Source organism: Hermetia illucens, chromosome 3, assembly GCF_905115235.1.
Source record: "Hermetia illucens chromosome 3, iHerIll2.2.curated.20191125, whole genome shotgun sequence".
Classification (NCBI taxonomy): domain Eukaryota; kingdom Metazoa; phylum Arthropoda; class Insecta; order Diptera; family Stratiomyidae; genus Hermetia; species Hermetia illucens.
The window spans coordinates 65544207-65564766 of record NC_051851.1 but is presented as its reverse complement, the minus strand read 5'-3'; the positions used below and the strand labels follow the sequence as shown (position 1 = coordinate 65564766).

The window sequence follows — 20560 nt, the reverse complement described above, 5'->3', positions numbered from 1 at the left end:
CCACAATCAATGAATAGGACGTAGTTTTTGGAGTAGTCAGATCTGGATCCAAAGAAGCGCCTTGTGCAACGTAGATCACGCCACTATCAGGGCTGATGACAAATTTATCGCTTGCACCACTCTTTATTCTGTACACAAGCACATTGTTTGGTGCTGACCCATCGCTGTCAAATGCTTTGACCTGAAGTGTAGAAAACGATATAAGTTCAACCTTCGACAATGTACGATGTTCGTACCTCGAGAACTTCACTTCCTCCGGGTAAATCTTCGGGAACCATTTTCCCATAAAACGGTTTTTGAAAAACTGGGATGTTGTCGTTGACATCTTGCACGTAAATTAAAACTCGAGTCCGCGATGAAAATGATGGAATACCAGAGTCCTTAGCACGAACAACAAGTTCTATCAATTTCACATTGCCTGATCCTGCTGGTAACTCTTCAAAATCAATTGGTAACTTTGGTAAAATTACGCCTGTTTTTGGGTCGATAGTGAAGTTTCTCCGTAAATGTCCTTCGACTATTTCATAAGTAATTTCGCTATTCTTCGTTCCGTTTAGGTCGATGTCACGTGCTTCGACTCTCAAGGGATTTTCGAAATTGACTTTGTTTTCCAGTAGTTTAGCCTCATATTGGTTCTGGAGGAATTGTGGTGGATTATCATTGATATCGTCAATGTTCACGATAACCTGCACAGTGTTACGATTTCCTTCGCCTAGATTGTCTCGAGCCTCAATCGTGAAATAGTGACGAGAAATTAACTCACGATCAAACGCATTGTTAGTAGAGGATTTCACAGTAACGATGCCAGTGATAGGGTCTAAAACGAGCCTTGAAATTTGGTTTAAATTAGTTATGTATATTATTTGCATCTCTCTGTGTGTGTAAAATAGTTAATTAGTTAAGCAAACAATCAATGGTATGTAATACTTTGCTTACTTTTCACTTTATGGACTTCATTTCATTCCATTTAGTTTCTCAGGTTCTATATATGTAGTATGTGCCGGCCTGAATCCATCGTCAGGTGTTTAAACCTTGATGAACCTTAGAGCGCGAATTTGAATGCCACTAATAATTTTAGATCTTGTATCTATCGTTTTGTTTTCCGGATAGCTGAGTGGTTAGAGCGCAAGGCTGTCGTACGGAAGGTCGCGGTTCAAATCTCGCTGGTGGCAGTGGGATTTGTATCATGATTTGACGTTGGACACCAGTCGACTCAGCTGTGAATGAGTACCTGAGTCAAATCAGGGTAATAATCTCGGTGGAGCGCAATGCTGACCACATTGCCTCCTAGTGTACCGTTACGGGCTTGAATGAAGTGCTCTAACACACTTCAAGGCCCTGATCCAACATGGATTGTTGCGCCAACGATTATTATTATTATCTATCGTTTTGTTTTGGGGTGGGATGTTTGCCCTTTTATTTCTTCTCTCTCTTTGTGGATTATACCGAACGTGGCACAGTTTAGAATATCTAACCCGGCAATTCCTAAAATTAGGTGTCCACCAAAAATCCACAAAGTAGGAGAAGAAATGAGAGAAATCATAGCAGATACGAACTCTCTGTTGATATGCGAAATGCAGAAAAGTGGCAATATTTGCAATAGCACAACAGTATTAAACACCTCTCGAGTCATCGAGAGATTGAAGGGGTAGCGTATAGAGCCCGATCAAATCTTACGTATCATACGATGTTAAGGTATTATTCCCCAGCATTCCAGTGAAAGAAGCTTTACGGAAATTAAAAGAATGGATCGAACAACACGATAGCACTTCAGAAAAAAGGAAACCAAACCGTATAAGAGGACCAAAGGGACAATGAAAGGGAAACGGGGAGCGATCTCCAGTATTGAGCGAAATTTTCATGGCAGACTTAGAAAGGAAAATGTAGGGAAATGGGGCCATACCCAGAGTTTGGTTACGCTGTGTGGACGAGGTTCTGGCTATTGTGAAAGAAGGGAGTAAACAAGAAATATTTGACACTTGATGAAACGTTGAAATCCTCTTTCTCGACGTCAAAATAATAAAGGAAAATAATGGCGTGGAATTCGACGTATATAGGAAGCTAACGAGTACACGACGTTCCGTCATTAGGACATGTAGCCACTCACATCAACACAAAGTGGCCTCTTATTGGTCCATGGTCTATAGACTTTGTGAATATCTCGTACCAAAGAAAGGTTTGATAAAAAAGAATCATATATTGTAGATACAGCCATTAAAACGAATTTTGGTCAGCTTCCAAAACGGAAGATGCAGGAAACGAAGGAACAGAACCGTTTGACAAATAATCTTCAAAATCACCTGAATAACATTATCATTGGTACGGCCACAAATAAGCGGGAGTCAGCAAGATGAAACCATATACACCTGAGTGTTCATCATGTCGAGACAAAGGGGGTGATCTGATTTTCGACCATATGTGCATATTGGATTGATGAGTTGACTATTGATGAACTGCTCAACCACCAGAAAATCGACAACTGGGAGGTCTCGGCAACTGAAGACAATGCACAAATGCGGTCATTACCAGGCATGAAAAAAACGGCTCGAGCTATTTATCGGCTTAAGAATCATAAGTAACCAAGAGTCGATGGAACTACAGCCGAATTGTTTAAATATAGATGCGGCCAACTACATAAAGCTTTTCTGTTCAGTTCTTATAAAAGCAGATATCACTCAGTGTAGAAATTATTGAAGTGTAACGTTGCTGAGTACCATCTATAAGATATATACCACTTTGTTGCTAGGCCGGATATGTCCAAAATATCATCAGCCTACAAAGACGCTCTAATCCGGGAAAATTAGCAACAGATCTGTCTACACAAGTCGACGGCAAAACTATTGGAATATGACCTTTAGTTGCATTAACTTTTTGCAGACTTCAAAGCCTTCTATGATACCATAACAAGGGTAAAAATGTAGGTGTCGCAACAAACCTAATAAGATTGACTTGACTGACCCTGACCAATGTAAGATGCCAGATAAAAGTAGCAGGATCACTTTCAAGACGTTCTACCATCAACAGTGAACTAAAACAAGAAGATGCTTTTTCATTCATATGTTTTATGGAAGAGGCACCATCCACTTCAAGTCCACTCAACTACTGGTTTATGCTGAATAATCCGGCTCAGAAACTCTATATTAATGGTAGAAAAGGAAGACGTACCAGACCCTGGAGAGATAGCGTAGGTACACAGCGATTTTTGGAGTTCCTAGTTAAGGCAGGCCTAGGCGGGGCATCGGTTATTGCGCCGTTGATGATAATATAAACTAGTATGGTGCATAATGTTGAACTTGAACTGTGTTAAGTTTGACATAGAATGTCAAACACCATCAAATGAAAAAGCGAAGCACGAAGTTTTCGGTAAAGTGCCCTTCACAACAATCAAAAGCTCACGAAGTCCCTCTAATACAAGAAAGGCAACATATTTTGGCGCAGCAGAATCTTACTCCAATGGTAATTACTGCCAATAATCTAAATGTCCGGATAGCTCAGTGGTTAGAGCACTGGGTTGTCATACGGAAGGCCGCGGTTCAGATCTCGCTGGTGGCAGCGGGATTTGTATCGTGACTTGACGTTGGATGCCAGTCGACTCAGCTGTGAATGAGTACCTGAGTCAAATCAGGGTAATAATCTCGGGCGAGCGCAATGCTGACCACATTGCCTCCTACAGTGTTCTGTAGTGTACCGTTACGGTCTTGAATGAAGTGCTCTAACACACTTCAAGGCCCTGATCCAATATGGATTGTTGCGCCAACGATTATTATTATTATTATTATTAATCTAAATGTAATCTATTTTTTTGCAGCTCAGCTGCAATAAACTAATCTAAAAAATTAAAACTCTCATGAACTACTCTGTTAATATATGTAAGAGGCGAAGCTCAATGCCGTAGCTATCAAGTGCTCCAAAACGGGATTTCTAACACCAGTGGAGAATTCGCGCTAATAGTCCAGTGCCAAATGATATCATTACAGGCTATAATCATATAATCCGGGAATGATGAGGTTATCATTTTGAGCCTCAGCGTACCATCAGCATTTGGATGCCCTTACCAATGCATCATTACTCCCTTCTTGACTGCTTAACTTCACCCTGTACTCCGAGATTTTAACGCTACAAAACGTTGCCAAAAAGGTATCGCTCGACAAATAACATATTGAATTTTCGCCCGCTAAATGACGACGAAACACGCAGCAGTTTCCCTTTATAACTAGGTCTTAGTGGTCGCCCGTCTGTATCCTTTTTTCCGACCTTCTCGCAATCATCATAAAACCCGACTAACCTCTAATCTTCAACCAGCTCATTACCTGTAAGGAATCTGACTGTAACCGCTTTAGAAATCATACAAACACATTTTTGCCTGAACTGAATATTGTTGAACTGGGTTCAAAATATATTTCAGCAGGATGAATTCCAAAGATCAGTCCACACATTTTCCTTCCATCACCAGATGAAGGGGACAGTATTAGGATTACCAATCCTGGCGATAAAAGCGTTATGGTTTTCTTATGTTATATTCGTGGCAGGTGTATCGAAACCAGTTCGTGCCTTTATTGATATTAGTCACGGAATTGCCCACTGCTTTTTGTTTTTGTCATGGACACCGTCACATGGTACATCCAACGACCAGCGCCCTATATACTGCTTTATGTACATGATGTTTTCCGAGCGTCTAGTAGCAAAACTGATCTCGAGCAACTTGTCCAAAAATGGAATGATCGCCTCATGCAACAAGCTCTCAGATTGAATCTGAATAAAACTGAGTTTTTGAGGACCGATTCCCATGAAACAAGCACAATCAGTGTCAGCGGCACTGACTTGCCCAGAATTGAGCGATTTAAATATCTCGAGTCAAACCTATCAGCCAGTGGAGAACTACGTTATGAAATTGCTTCACGCATTAACGCAACCTGGATGAAGTGGCGTTCCACAACTGGTGTTCTTTGTGATCAACGTATCAAATAACGTCTCAAATTTAAAATTTACCGCAATGTCGTCCGTTGTACATGGTTCTGAGTGTTGGCCGACTATAAGGGACAATGAACGGCGTCTTGCGATAATGGAGGCGAAGATGCTGCATTGGACTAGTGGCGTGACACGTTTTGATCACATCCGAAATGAGGATATCCGCGTTCGATATGGGGTTTTACCAATCGTGGAAAAACTGCGAGAGGCGTCTTCGATGGTATGGTTACGAAATTCGCGCTAACGAGGATTCACTTGCCAAGATTGGTCTGAACATCGAACTCGCTGGTAAACGACCAAAACGCAGGCCGATACAACGGTGGCTTGATACGCTGGACGGGGATTTCAAAGCCTCGTGATTGTATCCAGATCTATCATTTTATAGAACCAAATGACGAAGCCGATCACGACGAGCTAACCCCGTTTGTGAACGAGACAAAGGCGGAAGAGAAAGAAGAAGATTCGTAAACAACTATACAAGCGTAGAAAATCTAAATTCAGTGCGGGCAACGGACATTTTATATTTAATGTTAGTAAGCTTTACTCCACTGTTAGAACCCACACAAACTCCACTCAAGGGAATCAAAAAGAAAAGAAAATTCAGCAACAAAACGGGTAGCGACTGCAAACAATGCGTCCTTTGTTTTAACAGACAGTTTATAGCAAATCGGCAACCTTCCAAAAACAAACACATATATTATGCGTTTGTTTGTGGAAGGCGCCCGGTGGATAAATTCGCAACTGATCGTCAGTATATCAGTTTTCGCATAGTGATAATCAATCTCCTGATGTTACCGTCAGACCACCGGCATCAGTAGACAGTAGAATCGCTGTCTATAATAAACTACGATGACCAACTTACTGAGCAATATTTAGTTGAATGTTGGCAAAACGTTTAGCGTAACCACCACATAGTCAACAAAATATCATGTTTGCAGTCATGCAATTGCCTAGTTATACCACAGGAAGGTCCTAAAGTCGAGTGGGGCACTAGACTCAATTCAGTGTTAAATTACCACCCGCTATATACAGAGGTGAGGAAACCCTATTCCGATCAAACTTAACTATTCGATGATGCTGGACGGGCCCCGATCCTGTCGAGAAATGGGAATTGACGGCGTGCCTGCACGCTACATAAGGAACCCTCACTGGAAAGACGTAGGAAGTCCCCAAGAAACCCGAGAGTGTGCTGCCAAAAACTGCGACAAAGAATGCGATCGAGGTGAATATGGCTATTAGCGTTTCTGTTTTGGTAGCCCACACACTCAATAAGGTTTTGGTATTGCCATCTGAGAGGATTTCCATAATGCCATGAAGAAGTCCAGCAATTTGATGAGCGGCTGATGATGCTTACCATTACAATAGGTGATCGTACTATTGAATTCTTCACCGCATACGCACCAGAGGCAGGTCGACCTGAAAAAGAGGCCTTCTGGCCACTTCTCGATACAAAGACATCTAACATTCCTGCAATAGTCATCCGCATTGCAGACGACCTTAATGGTTATGTGAGTGAAAGGCAGACGGAAACAGATTTGGGGTATGCAATAAGGGTAGTGATCGTATGGTCATAACCTTGTACTTGTGAATACATGGTTTATGAAACTATCATCTTCTCTTCCTATATTTTATAGTGGGAATAGTAACACGCAAATCGACTATATCCTCTCAAGTCACCATCACTGACTGCAAAACCGTTCCTTATGAGAATATCACATCTCAACATCGGCCGATGATTGCTGTGTTGGGAATCATCGTCCCCTGTAAAACAGCGTGCGGAACGTACTGGCCCGCCGTGAATTAAATCATGGCGACTGCATCGAAGAATCATGGAGCTAAGTTAAAACTTGGTTAAAAAAGCAATTTCCGGGGTCTCCGCGCCAGGTAAGCAGTTCATCAACCGGGATACGTAGCTTTGCAATGACGAGTAAGTGAAGGTCCCCAAAAATGCCTCTATCATAAGTTTCTCGACGATAGATAACTGCCCAACTGGCAAATTTAAAAGAACGCCAACCAGGAAGCGGAGAAAGCAGTAGTGATTTCCCGAACGATCCATTACAAAGATCTTTACGATACTGGACACTCGGGATAGGGAGAGAAATCTGTATCGACTTGTCAAAAGCTAACACACACGCTCACAGATTTCAACACCTCTCTTGCGTTAATGACAAGAACGGTACTGGTTTTTACCTTTCAAAGAGCCGCGCAAACACTTTTTACAATAAAAGGAATGAAATCGGCGAAAGCTGCAGGACGATATCACATTTGAGCTCTGGAAAGCAAACAGCTGGGACCCAACAGTGTGGTTCAGTGAGTTCTCCAATCGGTTTGTTGAGAAAAGCAGAACACCATTTGACTCACCAAAAAAGCACAACTGTTCTAATATAGAAAAATTAAGGTAGTCCAGAAGAATGCTTAAATTACCGTCCCATACCATGACGATTTTTGAACGCATTCTTCACAAACGTATTCGGAGTATCGTTCAAATAAGTGTACATTGCATTTCTCGATCTAGAGAAGGTGTTTGATCGTGTGACAAAAGAACTCATCTGGTATACTCCTATACAACTGTCTCCAATCGAAAATTTACCGTCGTATCGTGCAGTCTGTCACCCTCTCTCGGGACAAAAGCTGGAGAAGAAGAGGAAGAATTCGTACCAACCGCGGGTCGTTTATAACACTTCAAATACCTAACCTGTATGCAACAACACGTCATGATCTAGAGCAAACAATGTCATAAGTGCGAAGACCAGTTCATCTTACTCACAATGGATGAAACAGCTAGTCAGCGCAAAATGCGAGTGCGACTTTACTAACAGATTAGGCCATCAAACTATCATTACTGACTAACGACGTTACGTCAAATTGACTGCCCATATAACTATCTTCTGAACTCAAACAGGAACCGAGTTTAGTGTAAATATTTAGAGTACAATTAGGTCTTCTCGTTCCATGTCGAAAGAATAGAGAAAAAAACTGAAGCTTATATATATCACCAAGTTCACTACATGACGGCACAATGATACCGCAATCGACCGACTTTGAGGACGAAATAGGTTAAGCAAAATGTTTTGAATATTAAGTCCGTTTCTCGTCGTTTCATGCTATCAGCTAGGGATCTTTTCGAAATGATTTTGGTAATACTCCAACAACTTACAGATGTGCCACACTTCCCGTGATGTTAGTATAACGAATTCCAGCTGTTCCGTAGTTTCTTGAATCAGCATCCGTAGCTTGCACACGTACTACAGTTGTCCCAACTTCGGAGTTTTCAGGAATGTAGACCTCATACAAAGATTGTACGAATTCAGGAATATTATCATTCTGATCACGTATCAGGATTTGAACTTTTGCGAGACTGAAAAAAAACAAAAGAGCGAGGTTTAAAATCTAACACAACAAAAGCTCTACGAAGTCAATACCTCCATTTAGCAGGTTGTGTAATTTCCTTTGCAATTATCGTCAAATTCATTTCTGAAATATATTCAAAATCTAGCATTTTGGGGTTCTTAACACGAATTAAAAAGTTGGCTTCATTCACCGCCCGTTTGGGGGTGATTTCGAATATATCGTTCTCAGGTTCCAGAAATAATTCAAAGGTTCCATTGTTGCCCACATCGTAATCAAATACTTCATTTCGCAATTGTCCTAGGAAAGTAAGTGGTGTATTTATCTGAGCATTTTCGTTGACTTCACATCGATAGAAGGGCTCCCGAAAGGTCGGCGTCTCGTCGTTGATATCAGTGACAATGATTGTCACCTCGGTTTTTGCATATGATACAGGCTACAGGATAAGGATCAAATTAAAATTTTTCAAAGATTAAAGGTTCACTAGAGGATTGGATACCTTCGTATTTGTTACTTCAACGGCGAGGATGGTTAGTATGTATGCCCCATTAATTTGATTGCTAGTATCCTCTCGGTCCAGGGTTTTCGTTGTATAAATCGCTCCAGTGTCTTCATCGATGGCGAACAAATCATTTCCATTGCTCTCCATCGAATACTTAATTTTATTATTAACCCCTCGATCGCCGTCAATTGCACGCACGCGGAGAACTTCTGCTCCTGGACTGGCTCCCTCTGTTATGCGAGTAACTGGCTGAACTTGAACAAATTCAGGAGGTTGGTCTTCGATGTCTTTGACTTTGACTAGAATAGCAGCTGTGCCCGTATTAATTGGTCCCTAAATAGATATTGCAATGTAACAACACTTCCGACAGTAAATTTTCCCTGCGCATTCTACGAGTTGTTTACCTGGTTTGCTCGATCCACTGCCAAAACACGAAGCTGATATAGATTCTTCCTTTCATAATCTAACGGTCCAGTTAATCGAATAACTCCTTTTCCTTGATATGTCGATACGGAAAATGTTTCAGCTTCATCACCATCATCCAAATCCTGTAGATAGTAGACGACTTGCCCGTAAGCTCCTTCATCGCGATCTGTGGCTTCCAATGTACTTATTACTCCTGGTGGACTGTTTTCAGGGATCTCGATTGATGAGTTATATGGCTTAAAAATGGGTTCATTATCGTTGATATCTTCGACTAAAAGGAGGAAGCTTTGCGTAACTATGAAATTATTGTCGGTGAGTGTGAGGACCAACGTATATTCGTCTCTAAGCTGAAAGTTTAACAATCATGATTAATTACATAACCAGGAACAAATTATCCAAATTTACCTCTCGATCGAGCTCCTTCGCCAAGTAAATATCAGCTTCGTTATTTCCCGCGTTTGCAATTCGAATTATATCCGAATCAACAGATTTTTGAACTCCAAATGTTAGAAGATCATTATCCGGATCAAAGCCTTTCAATTTGTAGATTATTTTGCCTGAAATTCAATTTCTTTATTAAATCTGTGGCGGCTGTCGGATTGTCCGATTTGAAACTTACCTACTGGTGCCTCTGGTGACTCCCTCAATCTCAAAACAATTTCAGATTGACCATCAATAAGGAATCGTGGTGGCCGATTGCAGGTGACTGATGTAGTTGATACAATTATGATGAGCAAAATATGAAGAAAACAGTTTAAACTTCCAGGTTTGAGTCGAACTGTTTTGTATTTGCCCAGCTCAAAACTTTTGGATCTATCAAGCATTATTTTTCTTTGGCACGTTAGCAACTTTATCCTTCCGAATTAAATTAAGTTTTCTTGGGCCTTTCAAATATCATCTTCGGTGGCTTGATCCAAAGTTTGGTTGCGAATTCGAACTGTAATTAAAAGAGGTGGGTTTTTATCAGGAGTATACTTTTTATAGTTTATATCATATTAGAGGCTCGTATAATTCATCCCAAGGCACCCATAAAAAATAGCGATGTTGTTTTATTCAAAGCTATGACTTGTATTTTTTTGTGTTTGGGTCATTCCTGCATGGAGGCGCTATCGCTCCAGTTCTAAGCTCCGAGCACCCTTTTATTCAATTTTTGCATGAAAGTAAGATTTACTTATGCAGAAGCGACCGATGCAATAACCCAAAAAAACCAATAATGCACAGCTGAACCGGTCAAATCTAGGTGTGAGGATTTCGAGATTCGTGTTAGAGACTGGCCTTCTAAATGGACAAACAGTTCAATTTTTTCCTCATTCTTCCTAGATCAGTCAACAGCCCAGTTGTTCCTCACTGTTTTAGCGTAAAGTCATCTGATTAGATGAGCATAATCTCCTTGAGTGGATACGAACCACACATTAGTCGACTATTTATTGATAAAATTTTCCATTTTTAGAATTTTGTGGTTAACTGCATTTCAGTTCAACTTGCCGATTCAATTATCTTCCGCAATGTCTCGTCTAAACTTCTCCTTTCTTCAATGAAACTTAGACAATCGCTGAAGACGTGTTCCGAATCCTTTGGAATACCATCGGAGCTGGGACAGTTCAGCAAGTTCGTATCTTTAAACCTATGATGATCCTAGGCGTTATTCCGGCCACTGCGGGGACCGTTTCATCTGTGACAGTTTTAAAGCCACTGCTCGCTCCTGCAATCCTCCAATAAACCGGGCTAATCGTTTGGATATGGTGTGCAGTGTAGTTCGCCAAACCGGCGCTGTGTGGAGCCAGTATAGAGCACACCACTCTAGCTACAGCTTTTAGTAGAAGATGTAGCTCATTGCCTAAGGGAGTTTATGCAGGGAGTTTATGGATTCATATCTGCCCCCGCGTTGGGTTATTTAAGTCAGCTTCCCGTTTGACCAGTGCGGTTTGATGTTGTTAGTTGGTTGGTTTTCGGTGCTAACGTTGCTACCATATATTTTGTGCAGCCCAAGATCTCGCGCTCGATCTGGATGAAGCCAGTTTTAACGTCTCGGGTCATTCTTCCGATGATGTCGATAGCGTCAGCATAGGCCAGTAGTTGAGTGCATTTACCTCAGCACCACGGATCACTTTCTCGAGGGCCAGGTTAAAGAGGACGCATAATAGGGCGTCCACTTCTCGTAGACCCTTGTTGATGTCGAATGGTCTTGAGGGTGATCCTGCTGTTTTTATCTGGCCTCGCACATTGGTCAGGGGCAGCCTAGTCAGTTTTATCAATTTCGTTGGGATACCGAATTCTCTCATAGCCGTGTATAGTTTTACCCTGGCTATGCTATCATAGGTGGTTTGAATAGATGGTGCAACTGGTGTCCATATTCCAACAGTTTTCCATCGCTTGCCGCACAGAGAAAATCTGATCTGTTGCTGATTTGAATGGAGTGAAGCCTCTGTAGTACGGGTCAATGATATTCTGGGCATATGGAGTCCCATATGCCGCCGGATAGTCATCCGGCCTAACAAGATAACGGAAAATATCTTATAGAAGGTTCTCAGCAACGTAATACCCCTATAATTGCTGCACTGTGTGATATCTCCCCTTTTATGTATGAGACAGATAATACCTCATTGCCAATCGTCAGGCATTGATTCGTTGTCCCATACTTTGAGCACAAGTTGATGAACCACTTGTTGTAATTGGTCGCCTCCAAATTGAACCAATTCGGCTGTAATTCCATCGATTCCTGGCGACTTACAATTTTTGAGCCGATGAATTGCACGGACTGTTTCTCCTATACTTGGTAGTGGCAGTATTTGTCCGTCGTCCTTAGTTGACGGGACCTCCAACTTGCCGATGTTCTGGTTGTTCAGTAGCTCATCAAATTACTCAACTCATCGCCCAATATGCCCATTTTGTCGGAAATTAGATTTCCCTCTTTGTCTCGACGGGATGAGCATCGAGCTGCATAAGGCTTCCTCCTGCTGACTTATTAGTAAAACTTGCGCGCCTGGTGCGGTTGCTCCCTGTACTTTTCTAGTTCACAAACCTGTTGATTCTCCCAGGCTTCCTTTTCTCGTCTGTGAAGTCGCTCCTCCGCCAGCCGGAGTTCGTGATAAGTCTCTGCCTGAGCCCGTGTTCTTTGAGAATGCAACATTACTCGGTATGCGGCATTCTTCCCTTCCATTGCTAACTTACATTCATCGTCATACCAGCCGTTCCGACTTTTTTGCGGCTGGGGCCAAGTGTCTTTGTTGTCGCATCAATGATAACGTACTTCACGTGATTGTGAAGATCATTTGTTGATGCTTCAGCTCCAGGTCCTCTGTTGACTGCGGTTATTGCGGCATTCATTTCCCTTTATAGGTTTGTGAATGTGTGTTATGAATGGCTTCAGTATTCACTCTCACCTGATTGTCAGAGGGGATTGTAGGTGGTGTCGTAATTCGAGCTCGTAGCATTATGCCAACGAGATAGTCATCCGGGTCTATATTGGCCTCCTTATATGTTCTGACATTCATCAAGGCTGAGAGGTGGCGGCGTTTGATCAGCGCGTGATCAATTTGTTTGAAAGTGGTCCCGTCTGGTTAGGCCCACGTATGTTTGTGGACCGCTTTCCGCGCAAACTAGGTACTTCCAAAAACTGTTGCGTGCGATATTGCTAACTGAGTAATCCAAAGTCCGTTATCATTGGTATCCTTATGTAAGCTAACGAGCCGATATATCGTCTCAATACGGAGTTCGTCCCTACTTGACTGTTGAAATCTCCAAGTATGATTTTCATATCATACCTGGGACAGGTTTTGAGGGTCCGCTCAATAGTCTCGTAGAAGTTGTCCTTTTTCGACTTTGCAGTCTTCACTGTAGGGGCGTGAATGTTTATGAGGCTTATATTTCTAAATTTGCCTCGCAAACGCAGAGTGCATAGCCTTTCAAACCCGATAAGAGCAGATTTCATTTTTTGGCCGACTAAGAAACCTATTCCGAGCACATGGTTTCCTGGATGGCCGCTATATTATATGGTGTAGTGGCTCTTCTCCAGGAAACCGGTTTCAGTCCAACGAATTTCCAATACAGGGAGCACACGCTCCATGATTTAATGCGCAAATCGTTATTCCGTTTTCGTTGCCTGGTTCATCGTTGTAAACTTCATCTTGTCCGAGGCTCCTTCTGTGGCTTCGTAACGTTGGTTTTCCGTGCAGGGTTGTCAGTCCTATCCAACCCCGAACCTGGAGGACTAGTTGGTACAATTTGTCCCGGTTTTAGGCGCGGAAGACTCACCTCCATCCTTCTTCGTCCGCAGCTTTTCGTTAAGAAAGAGCTGCCAGCGGTCACGACGTGGATTTGGAGATAGGGTTTGGTAGTATAGCTGCTGGTTCAGCAGGCGTTTCCCATGTTTTATACTCCATCGTGGGTACCATTCCACGTTTCGTCCTGGGACCTATGCTGTCCTTCGACCGCATCGAAAAATTACACTGTATCTTGATTCAATTCATACCAAGAAAAGAATCGATTCCATGAATTCGACACACAGGATGACCCCCTTAATGCCAGAATTTCCAGCCTGTGACTCTCGCTCAAGTTGGAGAAAGCGAGCTTTCTGAGAGCCTCCAATACGGTTGTCATTCCAAAAATCCACCCGTTTTTTGATATGATGGCCAAAAATCGATACCGGTAAGTCCATCCTTATCCGAGGCATTGATTATGGTTCTGTAGCAAGAAGATTTCGAAATCTGCTGCGGGGAATGTCGTCTTCACGTACTCGAGGATGGTGTCTAGACCCGAGTCTGCAAGAAATTCATCTGAAGTGGCTCTTTTCACGAAACTTCACCTGAGGTTAGCTGCTACCAATGGAACGACCATGGCTTTCTAGGCCCGGTAATTTATGGTTGGTACCCTTGTGGGCATTTCATGGTGATTGCGGTTGGACCCATTTCAGCAGCAAAGCTCTGTGAGCTCGGTGATAGTATACATTTTAAGAGTTTCAAATGCAGAAAGTCCATTCTCGCCTCACTAACATTGCAGAAAGATCTTTGCATACGGATCAGGGGCCCCGTAAGTAGAAAAAGTGTTTTCAAATTTCCTTAAAAATAACAGAAAATTTTCAATAGTTTATACAATATTTATGAAATATCTATTGCTGTTTATCGCATTGTTCAAATTTTTATTTCCGGCCACTTCGAAATGAATTTTCATTGTCTGCCTTGAATTATTTATTTAAAAATCTTAAAACCTTCAACTCAGTTTTGTCTTATCTATCTCTTTAAATCTCAGAAATATCTTAATATAATCTAAGGCATTGGTAGCACTGTTACTTTGATGGTCGTCATCCTACCTTGGGAATATCTAGCGCTTAACTCTTCAACTTTTAAGAACTTCTTTATTCATCTCGATTTCACCATACATGCCAGATACAAGGAGGATACAAGATCGCTAGTACCCAAAGTTTGTATGATAACACATATTGGCTACTTAGAGATGTATATCTGTTTCGAAAATACTCTGCCTAATGTTGCACCATTTAGAAGCACGAAACGATGGAAAATCGAAAACTAAGCACAATCGCATTTTCCTCCCGTGCAAGGCGAATTAGCAAATTGCGGAAAAACTATTACGTTAATGTTAGATAATATTACAATGATCCGATCTGTGCGTGCCTGTGGTCTTGTTTCACACACAAAGCGTGTGCAATAATTTTTCTTTCTAATCACGGACCTACTGTTTCTACCACCGACGCCTGATTGCAACAGTTTTTCCCCGCATTGGTGGACCACGAAACCACATCAAGATCAGGGCAGAGAGAATACTGGCAAAATCGCACTGGAAAGTGTCAAGAAAAAAAGATTGAAAGAGTTGAAACCATTGTGTGCACTTTGCTTCATATTTAGTGCACATTAGTTACGAGTTCAATGCGCCAAAGCGTACACTTTTCGGAATTCATCTACTTCCTGCCCTACGTTCAGATACTACATATATACAGATGAATGCATGCTTTACTTGAAATGTGTTTTAAGTACGGGCACATATTTAAGGTGTTCACCAATATTTTATCAGCTTGGGTTAACATGTTGACTTTCAACCCACGAAGCCGCCAGGTGTAACAGCGAAAGCAAACCGGCATGACGAACCGAGGAGTTCACTGAGTTAGGTAATCTGTCGCTTCTTCCTCTAATTAGCAGGTGATTCAGTTGACGAATGCATTCCATACTCTTTCATCTGTCAGGTGTGAGTTGATTGATAGATAATCTTATCAAGAGTCGCTGTGCGAATTTTCACATATGTAAACACACATGTATTACTAAACGCATTACTAAACAACGTAGTACATGCTATGCTCAACGATGTTTTCGCCGTGGTGTAAATGGAATCTCACTTGGAAATTTGAAGTGAGAGATACAGATGGAATGACATCTCCTACCTGGCATCACTTTGATCTGTAATAGTTAGTCTAGTGAGGCTTCCAACCGGAACTCAATATAATGTTAAATGATACCCCGTTGGCGATGAATAGGAAATGTGGAACGTGAAGGTGTGGAGGGTGGATATGATAATTCTTCGCTAGAAACAATTAGTGAACTCCAAAGTAAATAAATATATCCTTTAGGAACTGGGAAGCATACAAGCCAATATCCCTTCAATGACATAAAGGAAATATAAATTCAAGTGCTGCATATCCCTTAATGAATCAACACACACTTCCATATGCTCAGTCCAAAGATCCGAACAAACCAGTGCTATAAATCCTCAGATGTTTATTGTTATGTTGTGTCGCAACTAAACAACAATTAGGAAACTACGTGAGTTATAAAACGCCCATTAAACGGCAATATGGCTCTGTGACTTATGACCCCGAACTACATTCCTCCCGGATGCACGTAATGTTCCAAGCGTACCGTATCGTAGCCGAATTTCATTCAAGTTTGCCCGGGGCTGTTGTACTACAAGAACAGGTCCAGAGAACAATGGTCAATTTCAGGCTTTTATTTAACCGCAATTCCGAAGAAGATCACTGCGGTTAAGTGGACTTAATGGGATTATGCTTCATGTTGAAGTTCCTTATAGGTGGATTTATATCACTCTGGTCGTCTTAAGAATACGGAACTTATTACATACGGCCCGGACTAGTGTGAATTGCAAATAAAATTAAGTTTTAACGCTCTAAAAATTTCACCAGTTTGTCTTAAAAAACATGGCAAATACAATTTCGAAGTTAGATATCGCTATTACACATACGATTATAGTTAGTTTTGCATAAATCGAAAGTTAATAGTCAGGAACAGTTGAAAGGTTCGATATAAACCCCAAGAAGTTGAACCGCTTTCGCAAATGGGGTTGATCGATAGCAATTGCAGGTGGAAATGCTTGAATAACTTTCGTTTTCTCGGGGCCAGAAATAGAAAGTGTAAATATACAACGTTGAAACTAGGACTCAAAATATAATCATCTGTGAAGAAACCGCAATATTGCTAATTTGTTGCGTATGTGGTATTTAATTTTCACTATCGAATGTCAACACATTATGTTAATTAAAGTGATCTGCTTCATATGCGCATATGAAGTGTTCAGGAAACTGTGTTTGTGGTTAGATATGACATTCCTGCTTCTTTTTCCACACCAAGTGACTGTCGACAAAGATGTAATTTGATGGATTTATCGAACAATGTAGCCTTATAAGATATCAAATAAAAAGATTATTACTTTACGAAACACGTCTCAGATTTGACATCAGTTCCAAAGTGGAGGATATCAAAAAGCAGCAATTTGAAATGAGACCGGACTCATGCCCAGAAACTACACAAGATAAAAGTCTGAAAGAAGATTCTGAGGATGCCTTCATATAACATCTGGATCTCATAATACATCTCGTATCAAGCAAAATGTCTGAGTGCTCCCCCTCCACTTCGCAGCCTCGGTAATGCGAATTGCAGGGTATGTTATACCGAGTCTGGCGGTACCATCTTCTTGTTGTATGCATTTGGACGCATCTGGCCCAAAAGGTCTTGCGATTCTTATAGGTGCGCTAAATCAAACTTGGCGTATATGATGGGCCTTCGCCTTTTGATGTCAACGGTTACCAATTAGTGGGAGTAAATTTCGCTCCTGACGGTTGTCAGCAAGACGCAGACTCTGCTCACCCCACTCTCGCTTAACAATTCCGTCACCCCGTTTATCTCCTCTATGTTCACGTGACGGGGAACCAAGAGAAGGTCGACTTTGAGGGCACCGTCCAGACTGTTCAGCGCGACCCTACAGTACCCCGCCACCCTGGAGAATGCCGCCATTGAGTACAATACCTTAAAGGGATCATCTCTTGTGTGGGATCCGAGGAATCGATTTTTTGTTGGCATCAGTTGTATCTGTAGGGGTACGATCCTCTTTAAGTCCACCTAACTACTGGTCTACGCTGACGATATCGACATCATGGGAAGAATGACTGAGAGATGCACAGTCTACCTTCATCCAGATCAAGCAGGCGGTGCGAGATCTCGGACTGCACATAAATGAAGGCAAGACGAAGTACATGGTAGCAACGTCAGCGCCAAAAAGCAAAGAACGGACAACATCAAAAACCACTGGTTAAACGAAAACTATAAAGATAGGAGACTACAACTTTGAGATCATTGAAAATTTCTCCTATCTAGGATCAGAAATCACCGATAACAGCTATGACAATGAAATCCGCGCACGGTAGTTAGCAGCCAACAGAGCCTATTTCAGCTTACAAAAACTGTTTCGCTCGAAACGTCTCACCATAGGGTCAAAGCTCTTACTGTACAAGACAATGATCTTGCCAGTCCTAATGTATTACTCGGAAACTTGGGTTCTTAGCAAGAAGAATTGTGAACTCTAGGCCGCATTCTAGAGAAAAATCCTCCGAAGAATTTTTGGCCCCCTACATGAGGATGGACGATTCCGTAGTCTACATAAGGACGAAATCTATGAGCGATACCATGACCGTCAAGTTGTGGATAAAATTCGGCTCAATAGGTTACGGTGGACGGGTATTTTAATCCGGAAAGTCTATAAGGGCAAAATCTATGGTAGGAAAAGAAGACGAGGCAGATCCTGCCTTAGATGGAGCGATGGCGTAGGTCAGGACGCAGGGAACTTTTAGGGATATCGAATTGGTGGACCTTGGCGCAAAACCGGGATGTCTGGAGTTCCTTATTAAGGTAGCCCTAGACCCGATACTGGTTGTAGCGCCGTTGATGATGACAATGATCAGTTGTATCTAGATATAGTGTAGAATGTATGGGCGAAGCGATTTTTTGATATTCAGAGTCGTTCAGAAATTACAATTTTAAACGGGTAGATTATCACATCATCACATCACATGGTAGATTATCACATGCCAGGTTTATGTCGATGGTCGTAATAACGCGCGTATTTATAGGTCCGAATGACGTTTGAATGACTTCGCTAAAATCATAAGAATTGAAGCCAAAGCTTCACATGTCACCTAAGGTTCATGGACTAGGTATAGCAGTGAAGATTCTATTTTTCAAATACGTTTTTCTCGAAACTGCATGTTGAAAATCTGCTTCCACCATAGCCCAAAATCTATCCAACGAAATTCCTTGAAATTTTCCCGACTTATTCAGAACGGTCCGCAAACTATGATAATTGCGATTCATTCGGCAGTTTTTTTATTTATTTAAGAAGCCTTGAAAAACACCCAAAATTTACAAAAAGAAAGTTTAAAAAGGTGCCAGAAATTTTGCTTTCAAAATTTTTCAATAATCCTAGTTTGTGGACTGTGGTTAAGTCCGCATGTTAAAATACCGTTTACATTTTTTCTTTAAGATGATCAGAACGCGCTCTAGCATGGCAGCAGAAAAGCGCCTTTTTTTTGGAGATGGGTGGATAAGTTGCTCTGTACTTCAATAATGAACTATGTAATCGGGCTACGCATGCTTCAGATATTAATAAATATATATACAATATATCGAGTTCTTCACAAAAAATTTCTAAAAAAAAGTGAAAAAAGGCCTTCACACGAGATGACCCCCTTAATGGGCCGTTTGGCTGTCGGTCAGAATCGCTATGTTGGGGTTCACATCACACCCCAGCTACCGACAGGCTTGCAGTATCGCTAGCACGTGGCGCCGCTTGGAATAAACTGTCAAATCTTGGGAAACGGCTCGGCGACGCTATGTGTGCTCGAGAAAAGCCCGGCACCGACTTCACAGACACTCTCTGATCCATTGGTGAAGAAAACTGTGTCATAACCTTAGAACGAGTCGTCGATCCTCCACTCTGTCCTAGTTAGAAACTCCACAAGCAAAATTCTTCGTGAAACTCGTCTTGGGTGTGGCGTTGTGATCGCCCAAGATAGTTTATCTAGGTTATCTTTTTGACCATAGCCCTTCACTGCCCAACATTCGGATTCAGGTAGTTTGACGACACTGTACGCTACAGTGTATTAAATATGGAGGCCCAAGGAGAGGAAATGCTAGAGTACATTGAGGTCATCTACTGGGTAGGACTGCAGAACCCCAGTACACGGTGTTCTTTGAATCATATTAAGCTTTGTTCTACGGTATTGTTGCTTAGTATTTCCCACCGCTTCACGGAACCATATCTTAGGGTAGGACAAACCACGGCCACTTCCGCCGGAGACCCCATTTTCTTAACCCTTAGTTCTATGTTCAATCTACAATTTAACTTGGGATCCAGAATCACACCTAAATACTTTGCGTTGGAGAAAAAAACCAATGTTTGTTCACAAAGCCGTAGAATTCGGGTACCGTTGTTCTGGTAGTGAATAATATCAGCTTCGTTTTTGTTGGATTTGTGCCGAGTCCGCATCTTGCATCCCATAGTCATATCTACGCCAAAAATCTCTCCACGGCTTCATTCATAACAAAGGATAACATCTCTGACACCAATATCACCAAGTTGTCGGCATACTCTACCCTCTTTACTCCGCTGCTGAACATTATGTGTAGAATTTCAGCTATCGCTATCAACTGGTGCACTGGGCAGATGGCGCCACCCTCTGTTCACAACCACTTGACCGACAATTTCTCAAATTAGGCTGGATTATCCTAGTTCTTAACATGGGTACTATCCAATATGTAAGCTTCCCTTAAACCCTATTCTAGTAAGAGCTTCCTTAATGGCTTTAGGTGGCACCTGGGGTATATTACTTGTAGTGCAGTGGTCGCTCAATCGTGCTAGTTACCTCGTGAATAGCGGCTTCTTTGCATTTGTCTTTTAAGCAGGGGTGCTAAAACTTGGAGTAGAGCATTTTCTCCATAATTATCGTTAAGTAGATGTCCTGGACATTCTTTAGCGCCTTCAATACGAAAGAAGTGAAGCTGATTGGTTGGAAGTCCTTCA

The 20560-nt window shown here is 41.8% G+C and overlaps 1 protein-coding gene across 1 annotated transcript in view; it reads right to left on the bottom strand.

Moving 5' to 3' along the window:
• Positions 1-20560, bottom strand: part of LOC119653161 (cadherin-23) — a 50360-nt gene that overhangs the window by 24285 nt on the left and 5515 nt on the right. The window contains exons 2-9 of the mRNA XM_038057702.1: positions 9864-10181; positions 9650-9801; positions 9223-9591; positions 8816-9151; positions 8391-8752; positions 8126-8326; positions 237-828; positions 2-181 (exon numbers count right to left, since the gene is read on the bottom strand). Coding sequence (XP_037913630.1) covers positions 2-181; positions 237-828; positions 8126-8326; positions 8391-8752; positions 8816-9151; positions 9223-9591; positions 9650-9801; positions 9864-10068 — 2397 coding nt within the window. The 5' untranslated portion in view covers positions 10069-10181. The remainder of the gene's footprint in view (position 1; positions 182-236; positions 829-8125; positions 8327-8390; positions 8753-8815; positions 9152-9222; positions 9592-9649; positions 9802-9863; positions 10182-20560) is intronic.